The following is a 26,741-nucleotide window of genomic DNA, read 5'->3' on the forward strand; positions in this document are numbered from 1 at the left end:
GGCTGAGATTTGGCACAAACAGGTCTGGGATTTTATTTGCAGGACGTAGTCTCATGGACTGAAGGGAGCACGGGTTTTTCCCAGGTGGGAGTTGATTTTGCGTTGAAATATGTCTAGGTAGGTCCTTTCTCTGGATCACAGCCCCATGTCCGTGCACGCGCAACAGAGCTGAATGCCTGTGGCTCGCGGGGAGCCTCAGTGCCCAGCGGCAGCAATGGCTGATACCAAGAGAGATCTTAAATAAAGGGCGTTTAACTGCAGGACTGGGCATTTCAGCGGACAAGACGCGACCTGGGAGGCTATAGACCCTGGCAAATGGCACTAACAAGCCCCAAATCCCTCGGCACTGGGCTAAGCAGGGACAGGCAGGGCTGGGGGCTGTGCCGGTCCTGGCGGGAGCAAGCAGGCTGCAGCTCTCGTGGCCTCAAGATGAATCAGAACAAGAAGGAACAGCTCGCTCCTGCCCACGGCAAACAAAAGGCTGAGAAGAAAATGTGTTGAGAAGCTTTGCAGCTCAAGAAATCCAGATTATTCCTCATCATTTGGGGATTGTGGGGAAGGAAGGAGAGATGTGGGATGAATTTGAACACCCAAAGGACTTCATAAAATAACTCTGCGCCATACCAGCAGGATCCCACACAGGTACCATTGCCTTAATCATACTGTGGCTGGTGTGGAGTCTCAGTCTCTGAACCATTTAGGGGTTTAAAACTTCAACCCCAAGAAGCATTAATAAGCCATTTGTCCCCGGTGAGTGGAAATAACGATTGTATATTTTTAAACACAGAAGCAGACACGGGATCATCAGTCCTGTGGGTCTGCACCATGGATGCCAGCTATCCAAGCAACAGCACAAAGGCACGGGGAGCAGAGATTTGGGGATGTAGCTATCCCAGGGCAGCTTTTCAGGGGGCTTGGGCCTTGCTGCATGACACGGTGCCCGAGTAGGGCAGCACAGGCTGCAGCGGGAGGAGGGAGCTGCAAATCCTCGCTCAACAGCACATGAGAAAAAGCCGCGTGTCCCAGCCACTGCTGCTACACCCTTCTCTTGGGAGAGCAGGGAGTCGAGATGCTGAGGCACAAAAGATGGAACCATCTTCATCAAAGCCGCCAATATAAATTTGCCTTTATTTCAGTCCCTTCCCCAACCTGCTGTTACCGCTTTTGTCCTGACTAAATGGAGACTTCATACTTGGAATTCATCCATGCTCCGAAAATATCTGGATACAGAGAGAAAAGCACTGGATGAGTCACCAAAAATCCAAGCTGAAGAGTTTAAGAATGCATTTTAATTATGTTTAGCATCAATTTAATGCTGCCTACAATGCCTTTCATTACAGAGTCATTTATTTTTAGCACCAAAATGCAGAAAAATATGCTTTCCTTTATTTTGGAGTACTTGACTTTAGCATATGCAAGATTCAAAAGGGAGACCCAACTGTAACCATCATGATATAGTTTATAATATTATTATTCCCCAAAATCAGTTGGGTCTTGCAAAGTCACAGGTGGGACACCTGAAAACCTCGAACAATTACTTTGAAGAGTAATGGGAAAGGACGGCAAGGGTTGAGGACGTCAGTGCTCAGAAATGAACTTGGTTCCTCATGCTGCTGAATACAAGGCAGCGCACAGCGAAAAGGCAAAGCTGCTGAGTTTCAAAAAGCTGTTTGCCGGTCACTTTTAAAAAACAACTCTGGTCATGCCTATTTCTAAAAATCTACTTTTGAACCTGATGGCTTAGCAAATAATCGTCTCATATCAAATTTTCCTTTCAAAGCCTTAATGCTGGAACATGCAGTGCTGATATGGCTGAATATAAGCACTTAAATAAAGGTTATTATTTCCAGGACTGTGGAAAAAAAATATGCAGCAATAGGGCAGCTGTGTTCAAAAGATGCTGAATAAACTTATATAAATGCTGATTCTGGTCAGCTGTTCCCCTTTATTACGTTGCTACAAGCCCATGAATCTCTCCTTGCTCCAATGGTGCTGACAGCACCTTCCTTGATGGTCCTTCAGGGGCAACCATACCCCGTTCCCGGGGGTGCCAGTCCACCCCATTCTCTGCTTACAGTACCAGGACGGTGCTACAAGCACCCAGTGTCAAGACCCATTCACGTAGTCAGCTCAGAGAAATCAGAATTTTGTGGTCTAGCCTCTCACTTTAATGCAGGTGGTTTTACCCCATTAGGAAATTTAAAAAAAAAAAAGTCCTGATACTGTCCTCTTGTGTGTTCACTGAAGCCAGAAGCAGCTGCAGGGGGGTTTCGATGCTCCTGTCATTTCAAGCTGTTGCTATACACTGCATTACATTGCATTAAACACCTTTGAGGTCTGCGCATGGTAACTCTCTTGTCTCTTGATTGAGGAAACCACCCCCAGAAATACATGTGTTGGTGTGCAGGGAACCCAACCCATGCCAAACGCAGCCGCTGTGTGCCCTTGACATTTTTTTCTTCTGATGGCCAAATAGTCAAATTCCTTTCTTCCATCTAAACAAGATTCAAGGCAGGGTATGAAGAAAAAGGTATGCCCCACTGGCCTGGTCTTCAGGCCTGTAGTCTGGATCTTCAGGGTTCTGCTGGGTTTTGGACTTCTCTATAGTCATCTTCAAGTTACCTTCAGTCAGTTCATACCATAGCTCTTTACCTACCCTACGAATAATCTATGAGTGTATACACTGCTTTTAGCCACGGCCACAGTCTGCTAAATATATGCCACAGAGCAGCTTACTCCATTGAAATCAATATAATTGCTAGGACATGACCAGCTAATTGCTAGAAGCACAGCCAGCAGGTCGAGGGAGGCGATTCTGCCCCTCTGCTCCACTCTGGTGAGACCCCACCTGGAGTCCTGCGTCCAGCTCTGGAGCCCCCAACATAAGAAGGACACGGACCTGTTGGAATGGGTCCAGAGGAGGGCCACAAAGATGATCAGAGGGCTGGAGCACCTCTGCTATGAGGACAGGCTGGGAGAGTTGGGGCTGTTCAGCCTGGAGAAGAGAAGGCTCCAGAGAGACCTTATTGGAGACTTTCAGTAGTTAAAGGGGGCTTATAAGAAAGATGGAGACAAACTTTTTAGCAGGGCCTGTTGCGATAGGACCAGGGGTAATGGTTTTAAACTAAAAGAGGGTAAATTTAGACTAGATATAAGGAAGAATTTTTTTACAATGAGGGTGGTGAGACACTGGAACAGGTTGCCCAGAGAGGTGGTAGTTGCCCCAACCCTGGAAACATTCAAGGTCAGGTTGGACGGGGCTCTGAGCAACCTGGTCTAAGTGAAGATGTCCCTGCAGGGCGTTTGGACTAGATGACCTTTAAAGGTCCCTTCCAACCCAAACTATTCTATGATTCTGTGATGTAAAGATGGTCGAAGGAGGATAAAGGTGATAGAAGTCACCCTTCAAGGTGTTCCATTGCCTGTCGGTTGGTTTGGCTTCATTCTCTCCCCTCCCTTGGATTTTTTTAAGTAGTTATGGCTGAAGGACATAGTTGAACTCCTTCCCTCCCAGCGCCGTGCCTGGCAGAGAGGAGAGGGAGAGGCTCAGCCCAGCAAGCTGCCAAGTGCTCTGGCCCTCCATCGGCAAAGCACTTAAGTACATGCTTGTCTGTAAGTATTTAAGCAGGGCCATTGACAGAAAGCCCATAGTACGGAGCCCTCAGGATCCTAATCAAGGCTAAACGACACGTGTGGGATCTTAAAATACCTTTTTTTTTCTTCCCAACAATGGTGAAATACTTGCCCAAATGAAGAAACAATACTGTCCTATTAAAAGGCTGCTCATCTGGCTCCTCTCCTAGGTGTACTAGGGCGAACAATATGGCTTATCTAGCTTGGGTGGTTATTATATAAACATATGATATTATAGGATAGAATATATATAATGTATATAATATGATATGATATATATGATGTATTTTATATATATAAAGGGTGGGCCATATCTTTATAGCAGACAGTAATATGCATTGAAGGGAGGGCATGAGAACAACGGCTCTGATTTTCTGGCTGCTCTGCCATGAAAAGCTTCAGCCCAAAGAGTGAAGCTCAGCAAAGGCATAGCAACCAAAACCAGGGTTCTGGACATGGTCAGGGAAGCGCAGTGGATACCACCGCCTCCTATGCTGCCCCTGAGAAGCAAAGCTGGAAGCGCAACCACAATCTGAGGTGCACGTGCCTCTAAGTGTTCCATAAATGCGCACGATTCCTGGGATACATTTCAGAGGAAAATGCACAGGGGCTGTGACAGGTTGCATGGTCTGGTAATTATTATGCCTGTGTGCACCATGTGTGATGTATGATGGATAATGTGTTACAGATTCTGCAGGATAAACACTCTAAACTAGGCGTATTTTCAGCTCAAAATAAGTGAAGGGTAAGCCAAACCACTCAAAATTCAAACCAAATGTAAGTCAGTGCTTTCCTATTGAGTAACCTTAAAAAATAAATGTCATTAACTCTTGATGATTCATCCTTAACCTGCACTATTTCATCCTGGGTTTTACTGACATTTTCCGCAATGGCCTTTGTCTGGTTGTGGCTAGGTCAGCAATGCCTGTACTCCTTGAAATTATTTGTTAACCTATTGACCAGACCTTATCTTCTCTGTGATTTTGAAGTCACTAGAAGTCAATTTATCTAAGCAGATGGGCCTTCAGTGGTAACGGAACTCCAGTTCAGAAAAACATACCTCCTCTTTTCCTGAAGTTAAGTGATTTTGTTCTCAGATCAATGTGTGGTTTATTGAACTCTCTGCTCTGAGAGCAAGTTAAGTTCCTTATTGCTTAAGCAGAAAGTTCTTTCATGCCTGGTCAGACTGAGCCCCAACTCATTCGACTCAAAAAATACAGTGTTCCTGTAGCGTTAGTTAATGGTTGGGTGGGAAGAAATAAGAAATTTCTCTTGCAAATCCATGCTGGATTCTCCATCAATCTAAATACACAAGCCATCAGCAATGGCCACCTAAACTACCTAACTATGAGCCCAAGACCATGCTACTGGTCTCCTTTCCCTGTGCCCTCTTACAGCCCAGATACATCAGTGTGCCCCAACTTCTGCAAGCCCCAGGCCAGGGATGCAAGGGGCCACCATCAGTTGGTGGAGATGTAGAGAACAGAACAGCAGGGAGATGTTAGGACAAAAGACTGTAAATATGTGAGTGAAAGCAAGTGGGTCATCAACACCAGGCAGATGAGAGGAAGCTGTGGTGAAAAGAGGATGGGGAGAATGATTACAGCACATTCCCACCAGCACCTGAAATAAACACAGGATTCCCTGGACTTGGTGCCCCTGTGCCAGGGAATACCAGGGAAACATCTGATTTCATGTTCTCCTTGCGGTTAGTTGGTGCAGAAGGTCACATCTGGCAGTGCTGTTGGTTGCTCTGTGGTCTGAAGTGGTAAAGGCTGAGGCCGTGAATCCACTGACTAAATCTTGGCCATGGACCACCTGAACTGTCAAAATTGCACTGTTGGAAAGTCAACAAAATTGTCAATTGAGGGACAACATGAGCAAAAGCACAGAACAAGAGCAGAGGTGTTTGTTAGCAGGAGAAGCAGCAGGTGGGACTTTGGCCCATGTATAACACCACCCACCTCCTGGCACTTGCAGGTCCCTAAGCAGTAACCCAAGGCAGGCAGACGATGTGAACCTCCTTATACATACCTGAAGTAGCCCCATAACATACACAGAGTCTTTTATGTGGTGGGGAGTGAGCTGGGGGTTTCGGATGGCCACAAACACTGTAAAATGCTGTTCACTTAGCGCTTATCTCAAGCAGCATTGTTACAGGTTGGATGCTGTGGCACATCCCAACCATCACCATGAAAGGCAGCTTCTAGAGAGCTGCTTTGTGCGTGTCTGTGGTGCAGGATCCATGTTTGATACCAGGAGACATTCCTTACTTATTTTTCTAGATCATTTACAGCATCTTTGTACAATGTGTTATCACTTACCTAGATTCCTTCTATTCCATATGCCAAAATATTTACAAAAGTGATTTTATCCATCCCTGCGAATTAGCCAGCACCAGCACTGGGAACCAGAGAGAAGATCCCCAAGTCCTACCCCAGAACCATTGCCGGACCACATCATGTCCGACAGGAATCCCAGCTCAATAAAACCGACATTAAAGTCTCCATGTTGCTTACTGGCACTAAAAAGAAAATATTATCCAAACATCTAAGAGGTGCTAGAACACATGGTACCAACACATAAGCAATGGTGCAGGCTTCGTTTCACTGCCCGAGGAATGTGGTGCCTGCAGGCACAGCACCGGGACTCTGGGCAATTGCTTTTGCTTCCTTCTGGTTCCCACACTGGCTTTCTTCCCTGCCTACATCCCCACCTAGAACTGATGGCTTCGGTATCTAGCTGCTACGCTCTGCCCACAGGTGAGTGTAGCAAAGAAACTGTTGTCAGATGGGGAGGTAGGAAGAATCATAGAATCATAGGGTTGGAAGGGACCTCTGGAGATCATCTAGTCCAACCCCCCTGCCAGAGCAGGGTCACCCAGCGCAGGTTGCACAGGAACGCGTCCAGGTGGGTTTGGAATGTCTCCAGAGACGGAGACTCCACCACCTCTCTGGGCAGCCTGTGCCAGTGCTCTGCCACCCTCAAAGGAAAGAAGTTCCTCCTCATGTTGAGGTGGAACTTCCTCTGCTCAAGTTTGTGCCCGTTACCTCTTGTCCTGTCGCTGGGCACCACTGAAAAGAGCCTGGCCCCATCCTCCTGACACCCACCCTTTAAGTATTTATAAGTGTTGGTAAGATGCCCCCTCGGTCATCTTTTTTCCAGACTGAAGAGACCCGAATCCCTCAGCCTTTCTTCATAAGAGAGGTGTTCCAGTCCCCTGATCATCTTCATAGCCCTTTGCTGCACCCTCTCCAGCAGTTCCCTGTCCTTCTTGAACCGGGGAGCCCAGAACTGGACACAGTACTCCAGATGCGGCCTCACCAAGGCAGAGTAGAGGGGGAGGAAGACCTCCCTCAACCTGCTGGCCACACTCTTCTTGATGCACCCCAGGATGCCATTGGCCTTCTTGGCCACGAGGGCACATTGCTGGCTCATGGTCATCCTGTTGTCCACCAGGACAGGTCTCTTTCAGCTGAGCTGCTCTCCAGCAGGTCAGCCCCCAACCTGTACTGGTGCATGGGGTTATTCCTCCCCAGGTGCAGCATCCCACACTTGCCCTTATTGAATTTCATAACAAGGGCAAGAGAGGAAGAACAAGATGGGAAAGCGAAGCGCGCAGAGAGCAATTACCAGAGAGACCAGAGCCTAGACAGGGAAGAGGCCACTTCTTTTACAAAGACATTTCTGAGGGAAATGGGTTTTGTTGGTTGCATTTTCTAGAGTACTGAGTAAATGAAAGACAGAATTCACAGTGTATTCTTTCAGTTATTCTTGCCTAACACAGGCTGAAAAATGCTGTTACAGCTGACAAAAGACACTATAGTCCGGGGAATCTTCAGGGTGTCACTGAAGATGCCCCTGGTTACACCATCACCTTGCTGCTGTTAAATGCGGTGCTGCTGGACAACGTGAGAAAAATACTGTGTGTATACAGTATGGCATAGTTCTATCTGTGTACCACAGGTTTTAGAAAGTTTTTATGGTCACATTTTAGACCTGATGCTATTCCCACTGAATACAAAGCACTATTCCCACAAAGCTCCATGTGAGAAAGACTTGGCACTAGATATCAACGGCCTTAAAAATGAGTTCTTATTGATGAAGCAGAGACAAAGTTATGTGTACGCTTTCCTTCTGCCATCCTGTTTCCAGAGTTGAAACTCCACCGTAGTCTTCGTAGCTGAAGCAAAAAGCACCTCCTGTCACGTTGGTGTCATTTGAAATGAAGGATGCTCTGCGCAGACTGAAGCGAGAGCAACAGCTTTTAGGCACGTTAAAGCGAGTAGCAAATCTCCAAAAGCCACTTGAGGTTATTGGAAGACTATCTGAGACGGAGCCCGTGGCGGACCGTGGCATGCCAGGAACAAACCGCTGCAAAAGAGAGGAGGGAAAAGGGAGTAAGAGGGAGGGAAAAGAGAGGAAGGGAGCGTGAGTGCGAGGAAGCTTACCAGCCGTGCTGGCAAAAGGCAGCCTGTCAGCAGAGAGGATGTTTACAGTCTTGAAGTTTGGATTCCAAGAGCAAATGCCTGGCATGAGTCCGCACTCCGGCCCCTCAAAGCAGGGGAAGGCGGAGAACACAAACCCCTGGGACCGGCTCTCAGGATAGAAGAGAACTGGAGACTTCCTACTTGTGCTCCTGGCTGTAGATTTGTTGAGTTACAAACCGGTCAACGTGCAAAATGACCCAAAGCCAAGTGCAAATGCATGCTCTAAAATCACAGCACTTACAAGGAAAGCACTGGCAAATCTTTTTTTTTTTTTTTTTTTTACCAGTAAAAAAGGAAGTGAGAAATAGAGAAATATTCATTACATCAAAGTACATTAATTTCTTTATAGGGGTGCTTGTGATTGCTCCCTAATTAGAAGCTGAAAAGCACCCTATGCTTATGAAGAATGCATGCATATCCTTCCCAGAGTCATAGCACTTACATTGAAGATAAACATTTTTCGGAGGATTTACAGACTGATCCAATAATCAGCTCAAGTTAAATGGTTCCTTTGAGAAAATTCATTGGGTACCAAACACTTTGTACTACTGACAGTGTTTTAATGAAATTTTTATTTTGTACTGGAAAACTTATCCTCTAACAAAAAATAAAGCCCTTTAGCTTCAGGGGATTCTGTGGAAAATGCAACGGTCTTTCAAAATGCCTCCCGCTGTGACGGGAACACAAGCCAGCCCGCGCTGGCCCGGCGCCGTTGCCTGTGCCCAAGTGTTGACATACAGCTGCGCAGAGACCCAGCGATGCTCAGCCCGAAACACATTTGAGCAGTTGAGAAGGACGGATGGGATCTGGGAACGTTTTCCATCTTCTGCAGGAGCGGACCGGCGGGACCACCTGCCTGTGCATGGGGGTGAAGAGCTGTCAGAGATTTCAGGTGGCGGCAGGAGCTTTTGATGAAGTTCAAGGGGGAAAAGAGACATTTTGCTTTTATGTCTTCTCAGGCTTTTTCTGAATAACCTTTTCTCTTACGAGGATGTAATGAAGTGTCCCTAGAAGGGTATTTCAGGACTGCACCCTCAGCACTCGCTGCAATTTCAGCCCATGACAACCTGTTGAGAGCACGGAAAGGGTGTTAACTGCCTTCATCAACTGCAGCCTCTATTTCTACAGGCACAGCTCATAGCCTCTGAGCCTCTGATGAGGAAAATAAAAAATTAAACAGAAGGAAAATATTAGGGGATAGATATAACCAGAGACATCTAGTTCCAAGTCTGCCCAAATCTTGCAGTCCAGAAACAACAATGAAGCAAACTAACGCCTCAAGGAAGAATAAGCAGGAAACACACCCTTGAGTAGACTTCCCAGCTTCAATCTTCAACTACAGAGCTGGAAAGGCGAAGGGCAGTTTTGTGATTGCTTTCGAGCAGGAATCGTGGCCCTGTGCTCAGCCCCATGATACTCGAGATGTGCAGAAGGACTTCTAAAATCAGCAACGGCAAAGATATGTAGAATGAAAGCAGTAAAAAAAAGATGTCTAAGTAAGTTGGATGTTGTAAGTAAAAAAATGTAAATGGCCCCTCTGGGAAACAACTAAACCAATGTAGTATTTGTGCTACCACAGTATACTCTGCAGCCAACATTTAATAAATGGGAGGCTGGAGGAGATGAGTGGTGATGATTAAAACAGACCAGTAGATTCAGTGATCTGTTGGACACGTTCAATATTGAACATCCAAAAACGGGATACATGACGTCAAGTGGTGTTTATATTGGCAGGTAAGTGAAGATTCCCAGTTGTGACCAGTTACTTCTGACCGAAAAAAAGCAGGTATCCTTGTCTTCAGGCTGTGGACCCTTTCCTGTGCTTAGGGCAGAGTGATGCTCCCCCAGGCCGAGTGTGTGGCTTTTGCTCAGCAGGCTGCAGTGCCAACTAATTCTATCCAAACCCAGCCTTCGAAGGCAAAGCATTTAATGAGTGGGAAGTGGATGGGTCTGTGGACTCTCTAATGGTATAAATGTTACTGGAAAAGCCATTCCTTAACATAACGTTTGTCAGAGATCCAAGCCAAGGCAGCAGATGGAGAATATGCTGGCAGCAGGCAGGGGAGAAGCAGAGGTAAGCTTTGCGAGTCTCAGAGGAGTCAGGGAGAGTTGGTCCTTGGATGAGGCTCCAGACATGGGTAGAGAAGTGACCACAACCCATCAGCAGTGGAGACGCAGACAAGTCCTGTTTTGGTCAAAGCCACTGATGACTGACAAGCTCTGTCTGCTGACCCCAAGCAGCTTGTTCTCTGCACTGGCTGGTGATAGATCAGAAGTCCCATGTACTCCTCACAACATGGAGTAGACCTGAAGTGGCATATGCCCATATTTTAGCAAAGCATTGTACCAGAGGTGTGTCTGGCTGGAGTGGTTGAGCCAGAGGTTAAAGCCATAAAATCATTTTGTAAGGGACCCGTTGTCAACTATGATGTTATAGCTCTGGTCCCTTATCTCACAACTCTGCCAGGTTTTATAAAGGCTACCAAGGGACTTGTCTAATTTTAGTTTTTTAAATGCAGGTGTCTTGGCTAAGCCAGTTGTGTAGGTTCCTCCGAGGCGGCACAATGGGGAGCAATAAGCACCTGCAGAGGGGTAGCTCATCCTATCCTAAGACAGGTGAGCTGACTCACCTCTGGAAGCACTCCTCTCTGTTTACAGCCTACCTGGCTCTGATGCCACTGCCATCAGGTAAGATGGACTTTAATCAGGTGGTCCTACAGACCAACCTACATCTCCAGAGAGGTGCTCTATGGGTTTCATGCAACACCCAGCAAGATGGGCCCGCTAGGTCAAAATCTGATCACCTACACAGTGTGTCTGGTACACAGCCCCCTCTCCTACGACACCCCTTAAGCAGAGAGCAGAGTAGACGAGCCCGAGGCCTCGGTGGTAGCCCTGTGCTGCACCGCTTGGTTACAACAGCACGTCCCGAGGCCATTGCACAGGACCAGCTGGAGACACTTGTTAATGAGAACGCCGGTACACCGAGAATGACAAATGTGACCTTTGGAAATTCAAATTAGGCTTGGCACATGTATCTTCCAAATGACTGCTGTGACTCCCGTCAGGGTTCATGTGGATATGGGGTATGTCTCAACTGCAGGCTCGCTGCTTGTTTTACACGTGCTGCGACCCAGCCTCCTCCCCACCACGGCAGCACAAGCCCTTCGCTCCACATGTCTCTGTGCGTGTTGGACCCATGCTCACACGCTCAGCTGGGGCTCCGCGACACGGTGTGCTCCGGCTTTGTAATGCCAACCTACACACTTGCCTGACAACGTGAAAGCAAACGAGGTGCGTGTGCCCAGGCTCATGCACGGCTCTTCTGCAGTTCCTAGCAACTAAATTACGGCCTTCTCACCAATCTAGTCTTCCCTGTACATCAGCTTCACTGTTCAAATACAACCCACTGAGGTCCAAGCCTCTATTTTCACTCAGACAACTCTAGCTCTTCCCTTGTTTGCCTTTTTCCCTTTCCTTTTCCCCTTGCCTCACTGAGATGCATCCTAGTTCTGCTCCCTAGTGTTAAGTCCACCATAAGGGACTGCGGTTTACAGGGAGAGAAGGGAGAGCAAAAGGAAAAATACCTAAAAAGCTCACTTAGGCTGTGCTGTGGAAAGGTTAGGAGAGTTTTGGGGAAAAAGGATTCTCTACCAGAGGATAGGTCTAACTCCTCCTTAAAATCCTGCCTCCGTTAGAAGTTGTTTCACTGAATTGTCCCTCTCTTGCTGAGCAAGGAGTTCATGATCCTACAAAACGTCTTTGTAATCTGGGGAGGAGGAAAACAAAACTTCTCAAAATAGAGTGCAGAGCCTTAAGCCCAGCATCAGGCTTCACAGCCAGGACTTGTGACCATCTGAGTCTATTATCCAGTAGTTTGATCAGGGAAAAAACTGGGAAGAGAGTGGCACAGAACATTTATTGTTATTACGGGAGAAGTCGTTACAGGATTTCTGAGCTGTGGAGAATGTTTGAACTTCAGTGGGATTTTGAGCACCAGCACTTCTGCAAAACCAGCTCAACACACACTGTTGATAACTACGTCTGGATGCCCGAATTTTGAAAGAAATGTTGGCAGCAGACACAAGCTATTGCCACCTCTGCGAACCTGACACAGCATGAGCTCATGTCACCTGTCACCTTACTGGCGTGCGTTAGTGCTGGAGGGTGTGCGGGGGGGTGATGATTGAATTCCACTTTGCACAGGAAGTTCTGTGTCACAGAAAAAAAATGGCTCCTGATGCAGCGTTAAAGTAATGTGTTGCTTATCTTCGGAAGAATAAATAACACAGCCCGTAAGCGGCTTTTTCTTATATCTTAGAGACGCTTTAACCCTATTCAATCAAGATATCTGAGAAACAATAGCACATGCTTTAAGGAATGGATGCAGATAAATATTTTCTGGAAGCACTCAGATGAAAGTCACCAGAGGCTGATTTTAAGCATGTGAAGCTGCTTTTCAAACTGAGCTTTTACTCACACAAGTCAACGCGTACCACCCATCCTCCCAAAGCCAACAAAAGGCATTCTAAGTATATTCCAGGATTAAGAGAGTGGGTATAATTAGGCAATAACATAATCAGCATTCATTATCTTCCTTCTTTGAGAAACAATGGAACCCTCCCCCATGTAACCACAAGGGCTGTCACGTTTTGCGTGTGCGTGGGGTGCCCCCTGTGTGTCCCCTGTGGCCCCCGCCCGGGGGGGTTCTGGGGCAGAGCAGAGCCTGTGCTTGAGCTTAACCCTGCAGCACGGCTCATGCCGGTTCGAGCACGGGTGACAGCCACAGGGGATACGAGTCCCATCCCTCTGCATGTCCCAGCCCAGTGCTAATGCCGAGGAAGAGGCACTGGGAGGGAACAGAGGCATCAGAACCCCTACGGGACCCGAGCCAGGCTTGTCACTGCAAAAATCTCTCTCTCACTGGGCACGCCAGTGAACTTTGACACGTGCCAACACTATCTAATTCAAACGGGCTGGATCCACTTTCTTGTGAGTATGAGCAAAAAACCTGCCTCCCTCCCCCTTGGACAACTCCAGGCAGCAGGTTGCAGAGTGCTGTCATAGCAAGACTAGAGACAATCAGAGGGGACCACTTTAAATGCTCTCTTACTTTCTTAATCAGAGCGGCACTTGGCTTTCTCTAGAGGAAAAGATTTTTAAGTGATGTCTACAATTTGTTCAAGCACTAACATCCTGTACCCAAGCAAAGCACTTCTCAAGAATATGTTACCAAGACACAGAGAACCCAAGAGAGACAATACACGCGTCTGTCGCCACCACAGGAGGCAGGGAATTGGGCAGGGCAGAGGATGGCACAGCCTGCATTGAAAAAGGAGGGCTATGGGTTGCCAAAGAAAGCATTAAGGTTTTTCAAGAAAAGGATAAAATTTCCTTCAGGAAGTGAAACCTCCAAAAGGATATGGATATAGTGGGCCAACTGCAACTTGTGGCACAGCTCTGGCTAAAAGAAAGGATTCTGAACCACAGGTGGTGAAGAAAGGGGAAGGGAAATCAAACAAACTACCACAAAATCAGAGGAAAAAGAAGGGAGACAGAATAACAAAAGATAATCATTACCGAAAAAAAGAGTACCTGAGCTGTTAGGGAATAGAAAATAACAGTGCTCTCTCAAGGCCTAGTGTTTCTGAGAGGACTTGGAGGCTGTGACGGGCACGCTATAGCGTACGTGCTGCATGCTAAAAATGGGAAGACGATCACAAATGCATATTCTGCAGCTACTGTAATATCTAAAAACCACACCGGGCTTTACTGCCAGCAGCATAGCTACACCTAGAATGGGAAAATGCAAATGAACCATCAAAGATGGGTCATTACATGCTGCTTGCCCGTCCTACCTTTATTACGCTCTCTCTTTATTCTTCACAGATTAATATATTCAAAAGAATGGAATTTATATATATTAAAACCCTGGGTCGGATGTGGCAAAAAGCATGAATTGCTCCTCCAGAAATATATAGTTATGTTGAACATTGTTTTTCGTGCCTTTTCACAGTACTCTCTCACTTGACTCTAATAGATTAGCAGCTGTACTAGTTTTCTTTGTAGCATACAGATTTAAGAACTCCAGTAGGGAACTGACGCTTACCAATATTTGCAAGGGTTGCAATTTCAATGTATGATTTTTTTTTTTCATTAATAACATCTTGCATGTAACACATTGCACTAGATCCACATTACTTTTAAATCACCACCAAAAGTAACAACTTGAATTAGATTTTCTAACTATACAGAAGACAGAGGGAGGCATTTGGGAGCCAAGCACATTGTATTTTTTCCCTACCAGGCTCCAGGTGATCAATCTGATCCAATCTATGCAAGAAAATGGAACAATACTTTATACGTAACTTAACACTCATGCAACTATTGAAGTATGCACTGTATTTGTATGTGTAATTATTCAGGCGGCACCGATAGGGTGAAAATCCTACGGAGAAGGAAATGATCTCCCAAGTGAAATGGGTATTTCCTCTTACTGTAAAACATGAGTATTTGACAGGCCACCTTCTTTGGAGTTTATACAAGTGAAGGCTGGCCTGAGGCTGCGAAAGCCAGCAGAACCTCCCTGGGATCCTGTGCAAAAATCTCAAAAACTCAACACCAAAACAAAGAGCTGCCACAAATGTCATCCCAGAAGTACGTACAGCGCTCTCACTTTCTCCTCTCTGGTAGCTGCAGCTGCGTGCACATCAAAAGGATCCTATTTCAGGGTCACATCTGAGTCTTTCTGGAAAGGAATGAGAGGGAGAGAACAAAAAGTCAGTGGGTTTTGCAGGTGGAAGCAAAACTCACAAGGACGGCAAACTACCAAAGAAAGTGTTGGGGAATGACTGCTCCGAAGAGGAGAAGTATCAATCTGAAGAGGCTCATAGAACAGAGCTTAAGCTGTTGGACTGGCATCAAAGAACCACTGGCTCAGAAATGATGGAGACCTAACCTGATGTCCATGCCTCTGTGAACCCACAAGAAACGGACCCAAAGTCAATATTCTCCAGATGTACATTTTAGCATTGTATTTCAGTGTAACCTTCAAACATGCTGAAACAAACTAAATATATTTTGGAGGAAAACCAACACATTTCTCATAAATGTTTTATTTGTCCATATAGCTTAATCATTAGCACTTAAGAGTCAAAAAGAGCACCATGTTAGTCTTCAGACCCAACACGGACCATTCTTTTTGTGTTTATACTTATTTTACACACTTTTTCCTCAGCTTCTGAAAGGGAAATACAGGCATTTATTCTGAACTTCTAGCACAATTGAGAACTGAAGCATATTATCACAAGAAAAGAATCAAATAGGTAGATACAGAGGCAGCATCTCTGGAGCTGAACTTGTTATATGGGTGATGAGAGTATTTTCTTTTTAAAGTAACCATTTACATACATTAGGCAGTGGATCAATTCAGCCTGTTGAAAGGTTATCACTCAGGCAGTGCTAAGCTGGAGTCTTGGTTTGTGTGTTTTGTTTTTTTTTTAAACAAACCTAGTAAACAGTTGACTTTAGCACCCTGAGGTATTCTTAGCAGCTGTTAAGAGTACACTGATGGTAGATCATAGAAGCTATCACCCGAATATTAATACCCAAGCACGTGAAGTAATGCACATGGCTTAAATCCCCATAAGCGGCTAGGAGAAACGAGCAGCAGTCACACACACTAAGATTCAAGGGGACACCACGACAGGACTGTCATGGCACACATTTACAGAGACACTGAAAAGCCTGGCGTTATACTACAGAGAACGGACCAAGATATCATTCATCTCTCAAAACTTTGTAAAAATGAAACCCTTTAATCCTCTTTTCCTGAGGACTCCGAATTGCTGAAGTGTGCACGTATTTTCTCTTAGAGCTGTGAAATTATTACAGTTTCATATTTTGCAACATTAGACCTTGAAAAAGAAAGCATCACCTTCTGCCTTATCCATGGTTACGTGGTACGCTTTCAAGAGCAACTTCTATGTATGACCAGTATCCATGAAAAACAAAAGGATTGTGACAGTCTAGAAAACAAGCTTTGAAATAGTTTAAGTGCAGCAAGAAAAGCATGCATTTGCCTTATTAGAATAAGGACTCCAGCTCTACATTTTTCCAAAGCAAGCATTTATTCCTTCAAATTATTTTTCATATTACACAAAAGAATTCAGTACACTTTTTTCCAGAGAAAAAAAAACATCAACAGTTGCAATGAAGTATTATCTAAAGTGACAATTCGTTCTTGCATCTCCTAAAATACATTCCTTTCTCTCAAAACAGGATTAATCAATTAAAAAAAAAAAAAAAAGAGATTGGTCACCAAAATTTTTTAGTAGCTTGAGGTACCATGTTCTCTCACTGTGTACAAGTCACTCCCTGAAACACACATACTTTTATCACAAGAAACTTCTGTCTTTTCCCTTTACCCACTGCATCTTTTCTCTCATTGAATTACTGATGAAAATGCAACTTACTGGATAAAATATGCAAACATATTCAGAATATGTTTGCAGCATGCAGACAAGAATCTGGGGTAGCTGCCCGCAAGCAATTTACTAGGAATACAAACATGTTCTCAACATCTAGCACATGAAGCTGGCTGACATTCCTAAAAGAGTTATTTAGTTATTCCAGAAAATCCTCAAATATGGTCTGTACAAGCTTACAGAATAATGTGATTTGTCAAGGATGCTGCTGACACTGTCAGTACATTTCAAGGCAAAGGGCTAGAAAGCAGTGTTGGGAATTTGGGAATTTTAGCTTGTAATAGCAAATAATAGGGGTTTCAATCCACCCCCCCCCCTTTTTTTTTTAATTTGAGAAATGTTTTAACAACAAGCCCAAATTAAACAACCTATTTTCAGATACCTGCTGCCTCTCCACTTCTTACCTAGCACTGGGCATGATATTCTTGCCTAACCCATATACTGCTTCCTCTTGCATGATCACCCCAGCTGATCCAGTCCCTAACCCTCACTCACCCATCCTGGTATCGTGGGAGGCTGTAGGCTTGAACCTGAAAGCATCTCGCAGGAGCACAAATACGGGGATGGAAAGAGCATGCTGCAAAAAGGGTAACGCCTGTCATACAGAAAAACGACAGGAGGGTTTTGTGCCCTCTAAGAATTTAAACTGAGTAAAGCGGAGCTCATTCCTTCATTTGCAGAGTCAGTCAGTAAGCAGTTCGCCTCAGATTCCTACTAGAAGCCCATGATAATTAGTCACAAGCCATTTTCACCCTGCATGTGGCACAGATTCTGTAACTACTAGCACCAGTGAGATTAGTTTTGACACAAATTAGGGTTACAAAGTTTGTTAGTCTAGAAGCAAATTTTTATTTTGAAATAAGCCACACATTTTCCACTTTTGTTTAAGAAAGCAGTAAATTACAAGCAGTCATTTTAGCACTCGGTTTGCTAAAAATGTCAAGAAATATCAGAAAACATTCTGTTGTAAAAAAGATTGTTTGCTGTCATGGAACAAAGAGGAAGAAAAGTATTATCTTCTGATTTGTATGTACAAATCACTTCAACTTTACTAGCAAACATAACAAAGTAAGAAATTAATAAAAAAAAGCCTAAAGATGCAGTATTTTCTTTCCCATAAATTGCTACTTACTCTTCAGTGAATGTAGGTGCTCTGAATAATCACTTAAGATACACTTTCTCTTTCAGCCAAAGAGCAGATATTAAATCACTTTTTTCCTGTAAAGCACTATACTGTAAATGTATAATAGTAAAGCATAATAAATAGAAATGTTAGATAATAAACTTATTACTGCAAAATACCAAACTAGTTTTCCTTTCTAAAATTATTTTTATGACCTATCAGTGCAGTAGACTTGTCAGGAAAATCCAGCTTGTGTTTACAGGTATCTGTTTCGAATGTACTCTCTGTACATGAGGAAGTCATCTTTTCCCAGTGGTTGCATGTTTCCTCTTCCAGCCTGAATGTGTGCATGAAAAATCTCTATTGATTTCCTATCGGCTCTTGGAGGCTGGACTTCGTAAATATTGTCTTGAGAAAAGGAGGAGATGGGTATTCTGGGAAAAAAAAAACCAAACAACAAAACAATGAAACACAGAATATTTGGAATTTTAGGTAAAAATTTTCCACAGAGATAGGAGTATTTCTTTTCCTTCATATATATATATATCAGTCAATGAAAGGGAAACTTCCCACTAGATAATTCATTTACCTAGATTTTTATCACTACTGCAGACTTGATCAGACCCAGCTTTCCAAGTAGGGTAATTAGGTAAGTTGTCACTAATCACATTACAGAATACTTTCTCACTTCCCTCCAGACTCTGTCCTCATTTCTTCATCCTCCCTCACATCTGCTACCATCAGTAAGTACCCAAGCTGAAAAAGATCTGTGCCATGCATTATAGCCGGTAACAGGAAAACTTTGAGCTATCCACTTAGTGGTAATTATGACATGCAAGTTATCATACTCTGAAACAACATATAGAAAGGATTTATCAGATAAGAATTTTCTATCTGATTACTGGGAAACACCCAACTTACTACCAGCAAAGAGCACTCTGTACACTGGTACAGCTCATATTTTATGAAAATGTTTTTTTAAATAGCTGTGTACCATAAATGCTGTCTTTGTATCCTAATATTTAAATGTACTCATCTTATGAGAAAAAGATGTAGTTTGGAAGTTTACGAGAACCTGAGAATGTCAGACCTTTGCTAAGCACTATTGTAAATCACACTCCCTCATAAAGTAGAAACTGGCCTTTTAACTGCAACTCGTGAAAACTGCATAGCCAACAGGTCAAGTAAAGCGATTGTTTCCCTCTGTTCAGGGCTTGAGCTACCACATGTGGAGAACTGTGCCCACTCTTGGGCTCTTCAGTACAAGACAGACAAGGAAGTACTTGGATGAATCCAGCAAGGGTCACCAAGATTATTAGACAGCTGGAACACATGGCATAAGAAGAGAGGCTGTAAGTGTTGGGTTTGTCCAGCCCAGAGAAGAGAAGCTAAGGGGCACCTTATTGCTTTCAACAGCTACCTAACGAGAGGGTATGAATAGTGAAAAGCCAGACTCTTCCTGGAGTGCGTGATTAAAAGACAAATTTCAAAAATGGAATACATATTGCAACATGGGACATTCTGATTAGATACAAGGGAACTTTTTTGCACCATGAGGGTGGTTTACCACTGGAACGGGTTGCTCAGAGAGGCTGTGGAACCTCCCTCCTTAAGGATAATCAAAATGCAAGGGTATGTGGCCATGACCAGCCTCATCTAATTTGGTCCTCCTCTGAGCAGGGGGCTGGATCAGATGACCGCCACGGTCCTTTCCAATTTATAATATTCTACAGTTCTAAGCCAAACACTTCAGTAGTAATGTCTTCTCCACAAACAACTGCAAGATAGCAACAGAACTATTTATACACAATACATAATAAATTAATAAACACTAGAAGTATCGTGTAGTAAATCACTTCAATTTTAAAGCACTTTAGCTATTGTGAAAGCTGTATTCAGAAATACACTATGTACATTTCCCAGCAGTATTTTAGTAATTTATTTATAAAATACTCCCAGAGCGGAACAGTATAGATGTTTAACCTGTGTAATAGCAGATCATTTTGGATTCCACAACAGAATATTCAATGACTAACACATTGCCATCTGAAGGTAACTTATGCATTAACTTCTCCTTTTGTCGATACAGTTTGATTTAGAGGAAATCAAAGTTTGAAATGAACTCCAAGGAAAAACAATCTGACAGAGCTATGATTATCTAGACCAGTGGATGCAATGCACCTATAAATGCTAAACAGGAAAAATAAATTCCTTCTCAATTACAAAAAAAAAAAAAAAAAGAAAAGACATCCATGTTTCAAAGAACTCTCTAAATCATCAGTGTCATACATTTTTAGTTCCTATTTCAGCTGGAAAAGCTAATTTCCTTTCTAGCTAGCTACTAAAATACTGCTGCTTTACAAATACTTCATATAAACAAAGCTGCCCAAGTATTCAGTACAACACAAAGATCTGAATTCTAGAGACTCACTTTCCTACCACTACGTACACTGAACGCTTCTCTAAATCAGATCTTTCTTTCCAGGTTGAACCAAAATTTCATGGGGCCGATGAGCCTGTCTCATGGAGTAGCTACCAGCAATTTTTAAGGACAGATTATTAAAATAGAACAGGTACTTTGCAATCCCTTCTACAGTATACCCTCCTGTATTTGAGCAACCAGGATTTATGATCTACCTTGGGCAAAATTTGAAACCAGACTACTGTTTCATGAAAAGTCATTTCCACAGGTTTTCACTGTTTCTTCTAGGATTTGACACTCACAGAATCCTGTGGGAATAAATTCCGTTACTTGTGTCTGATGTGACATTCCTGTCATTTGTTATCACGAGCCTGGTTGCTTGTAATTCTTACATTGGGAGAAATGTAAGAATTGCCTCCTCATCATCATTATCATACAACCAAGCGTATTTCATCTCTCTTCATACACTAGGTTTTTTTTGATAAGCCTTGTCACCTTCCTATTTATGCAGAGTTCCAAGGTCTTCTCCGTCCTCCTCGATAATGCAGTGAGGACCAAAACTGCATTTAATACCTGGGATATTTTTTTTAACTAGCTTTTCATTTGCCATCTACTGTTTTAGCTACCGAAGACAAATTTTCTAAATACTTTACATAATAGCATCTTGGAAGAGTAGCCAGCATCAGTGGCTAAAAACCAGTCAGAATGCTATTGTTAAATATTGTATGAGCATATGCACATATTTTTGTGCTCAAAAATTCTCAGGTAAGAAATTACAGCAGCAACTTACTGTCAAAGCTCACTATTTCCAAAAGCAATCATCGACCAGCCCAAATGCAATGAAGATTTCATAGACAGATACTAGCATCATTGCCATATTCCACAGAAGCCACAGTTATGACTCACTATCTGGGTGCTCTTCAAGAGATAAGAAGTTATTTTTGTGTGTATAAACTCCTCTTTTAAAGGGAAAAAACAAGGAATGATGCCTTTGAAGAACTGGAACACTCAAATGATGTCAGAGCCCTTCTATAAATGAAACGCAGTAATAATCTTTTAGTTGCATTATGAGCATAAACTAATGTTTGTCACTGTTTGTAAATCAGGATCTCTATTAAAACTGCCAAAAAAACTTGCGCTCTTATTTTGTAGCCTTTTATTTTATTAAAATACGATAGATTTTGGATGTTTCATCACGTGATGGTTTGTCAGTTTCATAAAATGACTGCAACGTGTTATGTAATATAGTACGCCTAATATTCCACTATAGCTGGAATATTGTATAAAAAGATTTCCATCTTAAAGTCATATTTTTCCATTTTACACAACAATAAATTCAGTTGATTATACTTTGACTGCAATGACAGAATTACTTACAGAGGTATACTATTGAATTTGAGACAACAAAATCACTGGTCACCCACAGAGTTTGGCTGCATCCTTAAAACTAAGTTACATTTTACGAGGCTGTAGACAGAATTTGCTAGGTTATGTCATAGAAACATTCGACCGTTCTAGAATTAGAGAAAAAAGTAAAGCTAAAGAGTTTGCAAAAAAGTGAAGCCTTACCGCATAGAATACATTTTTAATTTTCCTTATTTTAGATTGTATGACAATTGCTGTTTAGGCTTCTTAGTCATAGAATTCTGTGGCACTACAGTGGAAAGTAAACAAATACTAAAAAATGTGAGCAAGTTACCTGCCTGTATAATTAGGATAAAATTTCTAAAATGCTTACCATTTTTATGCTTTTCTTAAACAAAACAAAACTCTTATTTCTAAAGAGTTGAAACCCTTCTGAAGAGTCCAACCTCTGCTATTATGCTCTCACCAAATCAGTGTTTTATTTTACTTTTTGTTGGTAAACTGTATGACTAATACTATGGAAATTCTACCATATTTAACCTTTTCTTTCTATTTTTTTTTTTTCCCTACAGAGTGAGAGTTTCTTCTCATTATAACTATCATACTCTTCTCGTTTATTATAAAACATTAAGCTGGGTGTTTGCAGAACTGGTACTGAACCTTAGACTATCTAAATTTATATCTAGATGCTTTAACAGTAGATTGCTTTTCAAAGCACCCACAGCTTCTGCAGATACTTATTTATTGAGTTTTAAGCACTCAAGCTGGGACTCTAGCAATGGCATTCGACACTAGCACACTGTATTAATTTACCAATGTCACTAACAGCAAAAGACGTCACTTATTCAAATGTAGCTGGCCTGTCTAGTCCACTAGCAAGTGAACAATTAAGTAAAAAAAAAAAAGAAAAGAAAAGCCATAGCACTAATTTGATGCCTTCTCTATTTATTGATTTGTTTCTAAAGACATGACATTTCTGAAGCACTAATGAGTCAAAAGTAATTTCCGTAGGCACAACAGAAACCGGACAGCAAAGCGTATTTAATTTTGAGCGTTTAGTAACTAAATCTCAATTTTCCACCTACTTGCTTCAACATGATAAAAATATATTGAAAGAACCGCATGTTCGCGCATGCCAGTTTTGATTAATAACCCTGTATTGAGATGTAACTATTTGTAAAGTGCTTGTATTATCCAGTCATTTAATTAAAGTAATTTCTCTAACGCTATTCATGTAAAAATCTAATCCTCTTAATAAGTTTAGTATCTTACAATACAGTCATGAAGGAGAGCCCATTATTTATGACTTAGCTATCAGATCTCCCTAGAGACCTGTAGCTCTAGGGCTTTACAGGGAAAATTACATAGATAGGAACATAAACACTATGTCATGAAAGACAGCACCCTTGACATGCAAAGTAGAGTTATTTTCATCCCACTTGTGAACAGGCTTCACGGTGTTATGGTTTCACCAAGAGTACCATTCCCTCTGCAGAAAAAGAGGACACAGCTAAAATCTTCAGTTACAACAAAGATGTTCCACACTTTGAAGGAAAAGTGTGTGGTGATCCGCTTAGCTCTCAGAAATAATAGCAGTCACTAGAAAGCCACCACATTTGTTTCAACACTGATTAGCTCTCCTCAAGTGTCTAAAGTATATCTAAAGGAGACAAAATGTACTCTGGTGCCTCCTTTCAATCCTAAGCAAATATATCTGACCTACAAAACCATGGCAAGTCCAGAGTTTTTGTTTGGGTCGTCCATCCCCACTAAATGATACCCCTTTAAATTACTTGCTGTGCTCTTGAAAGAGCCTTCAGCAGAATTTTCCTTCTGTATCTTACAGAGGCGACGAGCAGCAAAACCTGGACTGTATCCAGGTCCCACAACAATCACCTGAAACTCCACCGGCATGTACAGTTTCAAAGGTCAAAGAAAGAAGAGACTCGCTTTACACAAGTATACATCTAAATGAGCATTTTACAATCCAAATTAGAAGCCGCTTCTCTACAGTGCGGACAGAGGGAATATGAGTGAAGGTCAGAACATCTGATACAGAAAGGTGATCTCCGAGGAAAGATAAATCTTAAGTAGGGATAATTTACGCTGACCACAAACTAATTCAAAATTTAAAGATTGAACACAGAAAGGAACCTAGGGGTAGTACAGGACAAAACAAAACAAGTACCAAAAGAGCTCTCTCACACACACACAAAAGAGGAATATTGTGTTTCTTTTTGGAAAGGAAAAGCTTAGACTTACTTTTTCAAACAGGATTATTTGAGGAAGACAGTTGTGTTAAATGGATGAACAGAAATTTATCACTTTACACAGAAGACAATGGGACAGGCTGAAGAAGGGTCCTGAGAATTTTCATTAACAAGTCTAAAAGTGGATGAGCTAAGGTTGCATATAGTTTAGTACTTCCTGGTTTTTGCTAGAGACTGCTAATACTACAAAATCCCAAATTCAACAAAACCATAATATATAATGTAGAAATAGCTAGATTTCCTGTCATATTTCACAGGAATTCGTTACAGTCACATTTTTAGAGGATATGACTTCAATGCTGCTGACATTAGGATCAAAATGAGACTTCACAGGCAAAAGTGAGAAACACCAGCTCACTAACCCCAAAATAAAATAATAAAAAAAAAAAAACAAGTTTCAAGCCACTGAACTTCTGAAGCATTTTAACAGTGATCACTGTAGTAAAGGATGCAATAGCTCTTTATTTAAAATTTGGAAAAAGGCAAATTTAATAACAGAACATATTTCAACACATTAAAAAACAGGATCTAAGACCAGTTATAAAACTCAAAATGTGTTTCTTTTCTAGTCTTGTGAGACTATTGCATTATCTTTTTAATACATGACACACAGAAATGCTAAACCAGGCGGACAGCAGATACAGACAAATTAAATTTTTATGTATGTTGCAGTGACAAGAAGGTCCCCATCAAGTCAGAATTGTACTGAACTATTGTTTTATAGCTCAAAGTGTTTTTTCAGGTGAAAAAAAAGGCCTTTTTTAAAAAAAGGGTTTTCAGAGACAATGGCTAAATTTCATCACAACAGACATTTCATCGTGAAGGTATGCATGCCACTATTACAGGCTTTTTTTTTTTTTACATCAATGGATGGCATGAAACTTGACATGTAAACTTTTGTTCAGGATTCAGTGTAGATAGGGAGGAAATGTGGAGGATGCAGAGGTCAAGTGTGAACATTTATGTAGTTAAAAATGCATTTATGGTTTTTAATTTCAAACAGACATAAATAAATGAAAATTATGATCTAAATCAGTATGAGGCGGATGAATGCTAACAGTTTTGTAATATGGAGTATCTCAGTTGACAACTCTACCAAAAAATGCTAGGCACATAAGCTTTTTAATCTGAAAAGCTCAGAGCTCAATATTGACAGACCAGATGAATGGGAAAAAGATAATTTTTCTACATACACATGGAGCTGAAGCACAAGGAGTTCAAACCATTTTCCCAAGATCCCTGGAAAAAGTGCATGCTCTGCTCCCCAATCTGTCAAAAGGGTGCTATGCAAGATGACTGAGCCAACCTAACAAGTTGCCACCAACCACATAAGAAAGTGCTGCTGAGTGTGACCCTATGGATCTGCCTCTCTAGTGCTGGCCCCGGTGACAACCGGGACTTTCACTGGTCTAAATAATCTCATTAATCTAACAGGAAACTATTTGCTTTTTTTTGCTGAATTAGTTTTCTGCAGAGTGATAAACTGAACTGATTTATGGAGCAGTGAAACAAGTAGCAAAGCTTGCACAAATAACTGAAAAAGTGCAAGATAAAGAAGGAAGGAAAGAGCAGGACCTCCCCCTTTTGGTGGCAATGAGCTGTTCAGAATTGGCTCAGCTCTTTTGTTAATTCTTCCATCAAATCCAGTCATGCTGTTACTATAATACCAAACCATTCCACCTGTCAAACTTCAGTAGAGCATTTTATAAACCATCACAACATGGACTTACTTATTTCCTTCAGTCCCCAGCCAGCTCTTTTCTGGAGAGCTCTACAACTCTGATCACACTATTGCTTTTCCCCAGACCCTTCCCAGAAGTATTCTTTTTGAGATGTGTGACTAAAAATGAACAGAGCATTCAAGCCCAAAATGACAAAATGATTCCTTTCACGTGGTGTTGATTCCTGATACTCTTTTGTCTCTTCTAGACAACATGAAGTACCAAGTACTTTCAGGGAAAATGCACACAATGACTTTAAAACCACTTCCCCAGAATATAAAATGAAGATACTCTCAATAACAGTCAGCTTAGTCGCTACTACTATTTAGAGATTTTGCATGTGTTTAATGTAAAAAATAAATATACTTAACACTCTAAACATACTTTATTCATTTACTTCTGCCTTTCAACATAATGAACCCCCCCAAGAACTCTTCTGATGTGAATACACAGTAAGATGACAAGTTCAACACTAACCTTTACTTTAGTATGGTTATAAATAAGTGATAATGCCATGTTTACAAATATAAAGCAATTGTTTATCTAATCCTCCAAGAAATAGACCTTATACTAACAGCCATATGGAAGTATTGAATAAACAAGAGAATTGCTCTAAACTGAGGTAACAGCTTTCAAAAGTAACTAGGGTTGTAAAACACTTCATTAAAATTTGAAAATGTACTGTTCTATTTTTACTTTTACATTTTAAAGTGGTGTTATAGATTAAAAATACTTCAGCAGAGCATTTAATTAACATAAATGGAAAACACAGGGTGCTTCACCTCACTGAAATTCGCTTCATTACTTTTATTTTGGTGAGAAAATAACGTATATAATGTGCATGTACACGGAAAAAAAACAGTAAAAGCAGCACACATCCTACTTGTACATAGATGATAACTTGTAGATTGCTAGTTGCCACTCAATTTTGATCACTACTTGGATGATCAGCAGAGTCTGGGTAGTCTTGATTTTTAAAAAAATAAAAATAAAGATTACACATTTAACACCAAGGGAACTTTTGAAAACATAGACTATATGACTTATCTCTTAAGACGGGGCATGTTTTTTAAATATTTAAAGAGAAGATAGCCCTGGACCATGCTGCAGGTATCACTCACTAATTTGTTCTCCTGCTTGAGCATCATCAGTGCCCCGCAAAATCGAACTGGAGAGTAGCACCACTGTATGAATTAAAGTTGTTTCACAAGCACTGTCGCTATATTGCATA

The 26,741-nt window shown here is 42.0% G+C and overlaps 1 protein-coding gene across 1 annotated transcript in view; it reads right to left on the reverse strand.

Moving 5' to 3' along the window:
* Positions 1-7,899: 7,899 nt before the first annotated feature.
* FIG4 (FIG4 phosphoinositide 5-phosphatase) overlaps positions 7,900-26,741 on the reverse strand; it is a 70,090-nt gene continuing 51,248 nt past the window's right edge. The window contains exons 22-24 of the mRNA XM_054195287.1: positions 16,060-18,166; positions 14,789-14,871; positions 7,900-8,007 (exon numbers count right to left, since the gene is read on the reverse strand). Coding sequence (XP_054051262.1) covers positions 17,989-18,166 — 178 coding nt within the window. The 3' untranslated portion in view covers positions 7,900-8,007; positions 14,789-14,871; positions 16,060-17,988. The remainder of the gene's footprint in view (positions 8,008-14,788; positions 14,872-16,059; positions 18,167-26,741) is intronic.

This window comes from Rissa tridactyla, chromosome 3 (genome assembly GCF_028500815.1).
Source record: "Rissa tridactyla isolate bRisTri1 chromosome 3, bRisTri1.patW.cur.20221130, whole genome shotgun sequence".
Lineage (NCBI taxonomy): Eukaryota > Metazoa > Chordata > Aves > Charadriiformes > Laridae > Rissa > Rissa tridactyla.